Source organism: Barbus barbus (genome assembly GCF_936440315.1).
Source record: "Barbus barbus genome assembly, chromosome: 29".
NCBI lineage: Eukaryota > Metazoa > Chordata > Actinopteri > Cypriniformes > Cyprinidae > Barbus > Barbus barbus.
The window spans coordinates 11667205-11678553 of NC_136757.1; the positions used below are offsets into that span (position 1 = coordinate 11667205).

At 35.4% G+C, this 11349-nt stretch overlaps 1 protein-coding gene across 4 annotated transcripts in view; it reads left to right on the top strand.

Moving 5' to 3' along the window:
- The first annotated feature begins 746 nt into the window (after positions 1 to 746).
- The window catches only part of LOC306849872 (ras association domain-containing protein 2-like), a 20075-nt gene continuing 9472 nt past the window's right edge, over positions 747 to 11349 (top strand). The window contains exons 1-6 of one of the 4 annotated variants that reach the window (XM_079385247.1): positions 747 to 1020; positions 7409 to 7492; positions 8071 to 8146; positions 8499 to 8650; positions 11011 to 11114; positions 11190 to 11332. In XM_079385247.1, coding sequence (XP_079241373.1) covers positions 7440 to 7492; positions 8071 to 8146; positions 8499 to 8650; positions 11011 to 11114; positions 11190 to 11332 — 528 coding nt within the window. In that variant the 5' untranslated portion in view covers positions 747 to 1020; positions 7409 to 7439. Of the gene's footprint in view, positions 1021 to 4717; positions 4955 to 7408; positions 7493 to 8070; positions 8147 to 8498; positions 8651 to 11010; positions 11115 to 11189; positions 11333 to 11349 lie in introns of those variants that run through there. The other 3 variants (XR_013782383.1, XM_079385246.1, XR_013782384.1) reach the window with 3 other exon arrangements.

Genomic DNA, 11349 nt, shown 5'->3' on the forward strand with positions numbered 1-11349 from the left:
TGACAATACCATGATACCAAATATATATGTAGGGTTGGGATTTTTCGATTTAATCTTTTTTTTTTTTTAAATGACGTTGATTCAATATCGATTCTCAAAAGCCATGAATCAATCTTTTCGGTACTAGAAAAATTAAGAAAAACATTCCTAGGGCCATATTATTGTTTAAATAGGACCTTATACAAAAAAAAATAACTAAAAATACAGGTCTGTCTCTTAATTTCTTTTTAATTTACCATTTGTAAACTGATGTTTACTGTTTGTTTTTTAGAAACATCACTAGCATTTGTATTAAAACCATATTCACTGAATGTAATTTAAAAAAAAAATCGAGAACCGAGTGAAGAGTCGAATCGAATCGGGACATCTGAATCGATACCCAACCCTAGTATTAAGGCTGTTAATACATTGCCATCATCTTTCAGAGAGACAAACTGAATTTAAACACCTCTGGTCATGTGACTTTTCTCTCTCTCTTTTTTTTTTTACAGCAGCCATGTAAATGTGTTCACATAATCTAAACAATCTGTGCGTTACGTTTGTAGTTCACATCTGTGTAAAATAACTCTTTTTAGAGTTGTTTGTGTCTTTTTGTACATGTTAAGCCCAAATGTTACCGATGTGGATTAAACGGGTGAAACTGTGCTTTAATTCACTATGTCCCTATACTTGAGCGGGTTATTGTTTGGGGGATTCCCCGCTGAACGCATATGTTGTCCAGCGAGAACAAAGGGGCGTCCGCGCGCGCGCGCTGATTGGCTGCTGCGTTATCTGAGGTCTGTAACAGCAGATGGGGTATTCCTCCTCCTCAAACGCCCCCTCAAACTGCGATTGTTCCCGATGCTCGGTTTGAGTTGGAGTGAGTAAAGCTTTGGGTCGGTTCATAGCATCGCTGATGGTAGATTTGTTCAGTTTAATGTCGTCTGGAGACGTAAAAGCACAGATAAGATTCAAAAGCCTTCAGAATCTGATCTGATCTGATCATCGGGCATCTGGAGAGCAGAGATCCACGAGAGAGGGGTGGGTGTTTGTGTGCATGTTTTTTAACATGTTGTTTGTTACTCACGACTTGTGCAGACTTGGATGCTTATGCTGGCATGTGTTTGCAACTTTGTATCATAACGTGTAATATAATCAGCTGTGTATTGAAATTCATTAAGAATGTCTACTGGAAATGTAATGTAATATTCAGGCTTCGGATTACAATAGCATCTGTGGACTCTTGTCAAGAGAATAATATGCCACAGTGTTGAACATGTAGAGTTGTTTATGTCCCATGTGAGATATCTGTTAGCAATGGCAAAGTATATATATGGCCTCAAATGACTCGTTTGGCATTATATGTGTCTAGATTACATAACCAGTCTGGTTTATCCAGAAAATGTCAAATCTGTGACTGTTCATGCACATGTTGTTCCAAACCAGTATGACTTTCTTCTGTAGAACACAAAAGGAGAAGTGCATGCTTTTTTTATGAGCAGTGAAAGCCTATTAATATACTTTTGTTCATCACAGACACATTAAATTGATCAAAAGTGACAGTAAAGACATGCCACAAAAGTTTCCACACTTTAAGCAGCACAACTATTTTCAGCATAGAATGATTTCTGAAGGATCGTGTGACACTAAAGAGTAATGGCTGCTGGAAATTCAGCTTTGCCATCACAGGAATAAATTGTGCTTTTAAATATATTAAATAGAAAACAGGCTATTTTAAATTGTAATATTATTTCACACTTTTATAGTCTTTACAGTATTTTTACTTGATTGACTTTCCAAAACATTAAAAAAATATTATAGACCTTTCCAGTAGGGCTAAATAATGTGATATGGCTGATATTTAGATCAACAGCACTATTGTGAGTGTGATAACTTGTGATTCAGACTGAATTTTGATAGTTATTTTGTATATTTCTTTGTTGCCAATGAAAATACTTCTAAAAGAGGCCAAAACATCAAACTTTGTGACTCACCAAGGACACAGACAAGCAGAATGATACAAATAGTGAAATGTGGACTAAATATCAGCAGTCCTGGAGCACTGCTGGACCAATCAGATTTGAGGACAGGGAGTCCAGGACTAACTTGTATAAAACCACAAGAGTAATTGTTTCTTTTTTGGGTGAACTATCCCTTTAACAGTGATCCTCACACCTTCAGGCGGTGCCTGTAACACGTCTGAGTGTGAGAGAATCAGGGAAACAGGGTGTAAACATTGCGAAAATCATTTGTTTTGATAAATGTGGATTCCTTCAGTGTTCCAAATAAGTTACTCGTTTCCAGACTAGCCTTAGTCCCTCAGTTGCAAGTTAGACTCTGAGTCAGATGTGGGCGTCACATTTTCCATGCAGCAGATTTTGAAGTTGCTGTGTTTTGTCATCTTTGTCATACTTCATAACTCATGAGGGTCTCACAGCAGCAGCCATCAGTAAACACTCCAACAACTGCAGCGGTGCAAGCTGCTAAACACATGAGCGAAGGGAAGGAAGAGGGAGCAGAAGTGTGACTTTCAGCATTGTTGGACGAAGCTTGTTGTCGGTTCGCAAGTGGTTTCCAGGTTGCCGTGGCAATTTAACAATAGACGAGCAATGGTGTTTGTGAAGAGATGCTGGTTGGGGGAGGTGAGGGAATGGATGTAGGCCAGGAAACATCAAGCGGAGATCTTGGCCTGGATCTTAAAGACCGAGGGTATGAGCGGTTGCTTTGGAATTGGACAACAAGGGGGAACTTCCAAGCCATGGGAAGGAAGAAAACGGATGGAAAGGTGGCCGTGGTTGTTTTCAGGTCATTGCAAACAATAGCATGAACAAATATGATCGAATTTATTACTTAAAGAGTAACATGCAAACAAGAAAATGTCCATCAACAGAGTTTGGTTAGTTTTGGATGCTGAAGCAGGATAAATATTGTCTGTCCCACTTCCACAGACTTCCCAGCACTGAAACACATGTACAACTCAAGTGCCAAGCCACCAGACCGTCTGTGTTCGACAAACATGTAATTATTCATAATTAGGCACTATTATAGATACAAAGTTGATCTTTAAGAGAACCAGCAGACATGAGCCCAAAAGACTGTAAAAATAGTTCTCATGCTCTTTTTCATTCATTTTTCATGGACTCCCCTGACACATTTAATGCTAGAGTGCACGGTTGCATAAGCGTGGAAAAATACATGGCTCTTGAAACGTGGTGCTCAAGTAGTTTGATGGCTGTTCCAGTAAAAAGCATGAAACAAATGGCTTTTGCATTTCAGAGACTGAAGTAGTCATGTTGCATGGAACACTGGTGGTTTTTTCTTTATCTATATTTTCCTAACCGACGTCTAACTGAAGAGCTTGAATAAGGGAGGGAGGGAGTAAAAGGAAAAGTTCAGATAAGATTGTGAAATGTTTTTTCTCTCACCTTCCCTTTTTCCATCTCTTGGATTGACTTCTTGGCCAGTATGTGTAGTACTCTACACTATTTTGGAATTTGTAAGAATAAAAAAAAAAAAAATAAAAAAAAAAGTAATATTGTGGAATATTATAGCAAGTAAAACATTTAAAATAAAGGTTTAATAAAATTTATAAAAATGTATTTTATTTTAAATGAAACCAGTACTCTAGGTTTCAGTGTCACATGATCCTTCAGAAATCATTATAATATGCTAATTTGATTCTCAAGAAACATTTCTGATTATTATAAATGTTGAAAATAGTTGTGCTGCTTCATTTTTTTTATGCAAACCATGATACATTTTTATCAGAATTTTTGATTAGTAGAAAGTAAAAAAAAAACAGCATTTATTTGAAATAGAAATCTTTTGTAACATAATAAATGTCTCCTGTCACTTTTGATCAATTTAATAAATCAATGCTGAATAAAAGTAGTAATTTATTTAAAAAAATATCCAACTGATGCAACATATAAATTCTTTAATATTCCGAAATTGATTTATTGAAAACCAAAAACAAATTATTTAAAACTGCTACAACTAAATATAGGTACTTCATCACAACATAATGAAGTAGGAAAACTGAGTATTCATTTTGAGATTTCCTAAAGATTACAACAGTGTTATTAAATGATTAGTGTTTTTAAATATCAGCTTTGAGGAAATAAGCATGCACAATATTGGCCGGTTCAGATTTGGCACCGATATATCATGCATCTATAATCTAATCAACGCCTGTCATCTGATGCCTATTATCTGCTGGCAAGGACTTTTAGATGTGTATCAGAGACTAATAGCTCTTCTGTAGTTCTGGCAGGACTATATTTTGCATATGAAATATTAATGTCAGAATAAGCTTCTCTGGGTCGATTGGTATTGAATATTTCATCATCTCCTGATTGAGCGCAGCGAGTGGTGTGTATGAAAGATGTGGGAGGGGCCACACACACACACACACACACACACACAAGCAAGCTCTAACAGCTACACATACTTAACTGTACACTCTTGGTCAGGAGATGGTGGTGTTGATAAGAAAACAAGCCCATACAAGAAAGAGACCCTATTGTTTGCTTGTGGGATAATGATCTTGTGAAAGGATAATCACGTAGGAGTTTTGTCAGGGACTGAATGAGGCCATTACCGCTTCCATTTGGGGTCTCAGTAGGACACCTGTGCTCTATTTGTGTGTGTGTTGGACTCTTGAGTTACATGTGTACACTAAGTAGTTCTCCTGAAGTGATTCATGAAGTTCATATATCTTTTGTTGGTGTAATGGCAGTGTGCATAAAGGCATGGGTGAACTTGAGAGAGACTGACACAGGGAGATAAAGGGAGGAGGAGGAGGCAGTGAAACCACCATTGGGGAAGTCTGAAGCTTTATGTCAGTTTCCGCTGTGCACATCAGAGGAAGAGTTTAGGAGAGCGAAGCTGTGTCTCACATGGGTTCAGCACTGGTTTAACGTTTAAAGACTATCAGTCGATCAGCTGCAAAAGAGCCACTTGGAAAAGAAAGAAGGTAATGTGCGTTCAGTTGAATCTTCTTATATCAAGTTCAGGATATCCTATGAGATAGCGAGACAGTAAATGGGAAGTACTACTCTTTGAGCTTTTGAAAATGTCAGGATTTAAATCAGTGTATTGTGACATTAAAAATATGCTGGTTTATAGTATTTCAGGTGAAGAGTAAATGCAGGAAGGTTGTTGAAGGAGGTAGTTCATTTTATCGTGTAATACAGAGGACACATGACTGTTGGGTTGGTTGTTTTTCTGTGTTTAAAGGGGTAGTTGATTCACAAATGAACATTCTCTCATTATTCACTCAGCCTCATGTTGTTCCAAACTTCTATGTCATTCCATTTTTCTTCTGTGATTCACACACACATATATATATATATATATATATATATATATATATATATATATATATATATATATATATATATATATATATATATATATATATATATATATATATATATTTATTTAAAGAATGGTAGTAATCAAACTGTTTCTTGACTTCTATTGTATTTTTTGTTTACATAATGGAGGTCAGTGGGAAACGAAATGGTTTTATTGCCAGCATTCTTCAAAATATCTTCTTTAATGTTCCACAGAACCGGTTTGAAACAATATAAGGGTGAATTTAGATTTTTGGGTGAACTGTTCCTTTAACATGCTTGTACAAAGTTGTGAAACCTCATACTAGGCAGATGGCCACTGGTTTCAGTTCCTTTAACATTAGCGTGAACATGTATCTTTAAAAACGCTTGTTTTATTAAAGTTAGATGTGATTTGACACATTTATTTTAGTTTTGTTGGCATGACAGTTGTATAAATGTTTTAAAGAAGACACAATAAAACAGCAACAGTCTGAGATGTTAAGTAGTTGTAACAGCGGGGTAACAGTACCCCTGTTGTCCTGCACCTGTCCCTGTCTCCGGAAGCTTCTGTAAAGCCTTTCCAGCTGGTGAGGAAGGAAGCCTTAAGTAGAGCAGTTTGTATTGTGCCAGGGGAACCTCCAAACAGGAGTATATGTGTCAGCCATTGAGCTTTAGAGTCGGTCATAAGTGTACTCTTTCATCTTTCAAATTGACGTTGCATATTTTGCATTGAAAAATGTACAACTTATCCTTTGAATAACTCACACTACGATGAAGGATTTCGACTGAATATCACTCATGTTTTTTAGATCAATGTATGAGCATTTCTATTGACTGATACGTATGGATGAATGGCATGGCAAGTTTCTTCCGTCTTTGGTTTCTCTCTTTCGTCTGTAATGAAACACAAGGGACAGTACTGTATAATTCTGCAGCACTGATTGTATTTCAATCAATGGCATTCCTAAAAACATAAGTATATTGGTTATTATGACTGAGCATCTTTTACCAGTTTAAATGTTAAAGTGGGATCAAGTTTAAAGACTCTTTTGGGAGGCGGGAAATTCTCTATTTAGAAATCATTTGATTGGAAAAAAATCAGTGTTGTGCAAAGTGAGTATTTTTTGGTTTTCCCAAATGAGAGAAACATCAAAATTAAATGCAAATATCTGCTAAAAGTGAATTTTAGGAGTATATTAGCATACACTACTGTTAAACATTTTGGGATGGGTAAGATTTTACACAAAATTTATAAAAAATACAGTAAAAACAATAATATTGTGAAATGTTATTACCATTTGGAATAACTGTTTTCTGTTTTAATATATTTTAATATGTCATTTATTCCTGTGATGCAAAGCTGAATTTTCAGCATTAATACTTTTGTCTTGAGTGTCACATGATCCTTCAGATATCATTCTAATATGCTGATTTGCTCAAGAAACATTTATTATTATCAATGTTGAAAACAGTTGTGCTGCTTATATGTATATCATTTATTTTTATTTTTTCTGATAGAGAAATTTCTAAATAGCAGCATCAATTTGAAACAGGCTTTTTTTTACTGTGACTTTTGGTGAATTTAATGTGCCATTGCTAAATTAAAGTATTAATTTCTTTAAAAAAAAATCTTACTGATAACAAATGTTTGAATTTTGAACTCAAAGGTAAAACAAAAGGGCCCAAAACTTGAGCTGTGATTTCATGGGGTCTTTAAATGTGTTGGTGAACTGTTTTTGTCTGTTTCAATCCTCTCTTTCATTCCAGTATGTGCTCCATGTCTATTCTGGTCACATCCTCATGAATTTACTTTCAGCTGTGACTTGCAGATGCCGGCATCACATGGGTTTGTGTGATATAGAACAGAGCATCAGTCTCTTGTCAGGAGATATAAAAAATACATGAGTTAGTCAGTGTGAGCTATGCATACTTTACTTTGTTTGTTTTAAAGGTTTCTTTGGGTTCTTACATTCCTCATGCGCTGACCTAGATAAAGAAGAGTTAATTCTTTGATGTTAAAACAAGAAGCAGAAACATTCTCTCTCTCTTTCTCTGTTCTCCTCCCTGTTCCTCTGTCTCCATCTCTCCAGAGTCCTTCCATGCAGTCGTGGCTGGGATAAAATGGATGACAGGAATGACGGTGTGCGGGTTGGAGAGAACAAATTCATCAGCAAGTGAGGATAAATCTTACACCAAACTCATGAGTGTTAAAACCATCATATGATTGGAATGTTAAAAAATCTGATCAATAGAAATGCTATTTATTGTCCTGTTACCACTGACAGTTCTGTAATAATCTGTTCATAATGTGATACTGTACAGTCAGATTTTCATTACAGCAAAATGATAACTGTAGTATGTTTTATTAAATAAATGCAGCATCGGTGAGCATAAGAAACGTATGTCAAAAACATTTAAAAAATCTTACTGAGCCCAAACTTTTGAACGGTAGTGAATAAAGTCAATTTTATATTCTTTATTCTTTTGTTAATTTTTTTTTTTTTTAAAGGGACAATGCATAGTAATTATTAATGAATTATTCATAAGCACTCACAACTGGCTTGTTATTCACAACTGGCTAATTAATTTATATATATATATATATATATATATACACACACACACAAATAAATTAATGAGCAAATAAATCACAATTTTTAAAATACATTTTTAAAAATAGAATTTTTAAGAATTTTCTTGACTTTTTTTCAAAGATTAAATTAATTGTTGAACAAACTTTGTTCTTTCTCAGGAGAAGCATTCTCTCTCATTTAAAGACCTACAATCTCTACTATGAAGGAAAGAACCTGCAGTTACGCCACAGAGAGGTAAGAAAGAGTTTTTCAGGCATTGTGTGGCAGGTGGGGAAGCGTTTGACCCCGTCTGTGCTTTCTCAAATATTCACTATTGTCTGGGGGGTAATAACTGTCTGTGACTGGAGGGGTTGTGTGTGGGGGTGTTCATGCAGGGCTTCTTTTGTGTCCGTAAATGCAGCTTGCTCAGGTGCTCTGGCTGTGCCCAATTACTGACAGATTTAGATATGCAACATTTATTTAAAATATTTATTCATTCATTTTTCTAAAAGTAATATTCTGGTCCATTATGAATCATCACTTGTTTTTGTTAGGTAACAAACTCAAGGATAAGTATATGTGTAAGTTGGATGTATTGTTCCTGCAGGAAGAGGAGGAGCTGATCATAGAAGGACTTCTCAATATCTCATGGGGTTTGCGTCGACCAATCAGGCTTCAGATGCAGGATGACCACGAGCGAATCAGACCTCCTCCCTCCTCTACCTCCTGGCACTCAGGGTGTAACCTTGACAACCAGAGGTCAGACAATGAAGCAAACACACAAATATATTTAAATGAGCTTATTAACTTCCTATACATGCAGCACTGAGGAACTACTGATGAAGAGAGAAAGTACACTGGCATAATCTGTTTATGTTGCTTCTCAAGTGAATATACCTTGTTTTTAGGATGTTTTTACTGGAAAATAAGACTGATTGATATGTAAATATACACTACCGTTCAAACGTTTGAGATTGGTAAGATTTGTTACCAGTGACTCCACCCCAAAATAAAAAAAATTGTCATTAATCACTTACCCCCATGTCATTCCGTAAAAGCTTCGTTCGTCTTCAGAACACAATTTAAGATATTTTGGATGAAAACCGGGAGGCTTGTGACTGTCTCATTGACTGCCAAGTAAGTAACACTGTTGAGGCCCAGAGAATTATGAAAAGCATCGTCAGAATAGTCCATCTGCCATCAGTGGTTCAATCTGAACTTTATGAAGTGACGAGAATACTTTTTGTACGCAAATAAAATAAAAATGACAATTTTATTCAACAATTCGTCTCCTCTGCATCACCGTAGCGCCATTTTGGAGAATATCCGCTGGACGCAAATAGCATATGCTGTTCTGTGTCAGCTGCGCCACACGAGGACGAACAAAGCTTTTACGGGTTTGGAACAACATGGGGGTAAGTGGTTAATGACAAAATTTTCAGTTTGGGGTGGAGTAACTTTAAAGATAATGTTTTTGAAAGACGTCTTTTATGCTCATCAAGGCTGCATTAAGAATGTAAAAAGAGTAGCCTAATATTATGAAATATTATTACAATTTAAAATAACTGTTTTCTCTTTGAATATATTTTAGCATATAATTATTTATCTGATGCAAAGCTGAATTATTCAGCTGCCAATACTCCAGTCTTCAGTGTCACATGATCCTCCAGAAATCATTCTAATATAAATGTTTGGTGATCAAGAAACATTTCTAAATATTATCAATGTTGTGCTGCCTCATATTTTTTACATTCTTTGAGGAATGAAAAGTTTGGTTTCTAATAATTTGGTTTCCTTTATTTGAAATGGAAGTGTTTTGTAACATAAATGTCTTTACTGTCACTTATGATCAATTAAATGTGTTCTTGCTGAACACAATTATTAATTTCTTTAGAAAACATCTGACCACCAACTTTTGAAAGGTACTGTATACAAGACATAAATACTTTTTTTTTTACAATACAGAATTTTCAACCATTAAATGTCACTTTATTAAGCAAAAGTGTTTGAGTGATGCTTATTTAGCTTATCAACCATAGCATACAGACATTATCATCAAAACAGAAACCAAGATTTCTTTCATAAGCCCAGTTTTTTAAACTCAAGTAACCTTGACACTGTATAGCAGCTGAGAGCCTGCTTTATTTCCTGAGTTTGTTGTCATAGCAACTCTATCCTTGTGATGACCATGCTTGTGGCATTCCATCAGCTGAAATGTTTTGAACGTGTTTGAGAGATAAATAATTCACTCATTTCTAATGTTTTATGGTTTTGATCTCTTCTTGTCTATTTTTGCCTTATGGTTCCAAATGGGGACTTCAAAAAAAACTATTTATATCTGAGCGCTCCAATGCTAATATTGCTTTCAGCACCTACTGAGAGTCAGTACACAGAATAAAAGAGCTGAGAAACTGAGCACTTACATGCCAGAATGTTATTAATTATATTAGCTTAACAAGCAGTTCCCAGAATCATTTGATTTCACGTCCACAACAGAAAGATTTCAACTGGAATTCATTTTTGATTGTTTTGGCATCATTTGGACAAATAATAAGATTAATTTGATTGATTCTAGTTGTGAATATTGGCTGATGTTTCTCAGAAAAAAAAATTTTCTGGCTTACAGCATGAAAAGTTGCAAGGTCAAATGTTGCTTTACTGACCTTTTTATTAAACATCAAAATGACATCTGTTGGCATTTAGGTTTTTGAAGGATGGATTAAATTGATCAAAAGTGACAGAAAAGACATATATTATGTTACAACAGATTTCTATTTCAAATAAATGTTGTTTTTCAACTTTCTCTTAATCAAAAAATCCTGAAATTTTTTTTGATAATTTCCTCAAAAATATTAAGCAGCAACTGTTTTATCATTGTTAGTAAAACTAAATGTTTCTTGAGTATTGAGTACCAAATCTGCATATTAAAATGATTTCTGAAGGATCATGTAATATTATTACAATATTGCATTTTCTATCAAATAAATGCAGAGTGAGCTAAATTAAAATAAATTAAATAAAGAAAATATTAATAAAAGAGGTGTATAATATATAAGGTACATTTTTGTGAATTTTATGTTGTGGAAGAATTCTTATGTTCCTCTGTAATTGTTTTCCAGTCAGGAGGGTCAGAAACAGACTCCTCAAACTCCACCTCATATGGAAGTGACGCCCCCAGAGGACCACTCGAGCAACGGCACAACACAAGACCATGAAGACGAAGGTACGACTTCAAAAAGACACATTATGTGAAATTGTGACTAGTTTTTCCTCCTCATCTTCTGCATTCTCCTGGCAGAGGCTTGTGACGTCTCCGCTCAGCTTCTTAGAACCAAAAGTGATGCTGGTGTACTGAGACGGGGCAGGAGACGGTCTCCCAGCGACCAGCGCCGAATCAGAAGGCACAGATTTTCGATCAACGGTCACTTCTACAACCACAAGGTAACTTGAGAAGAAAC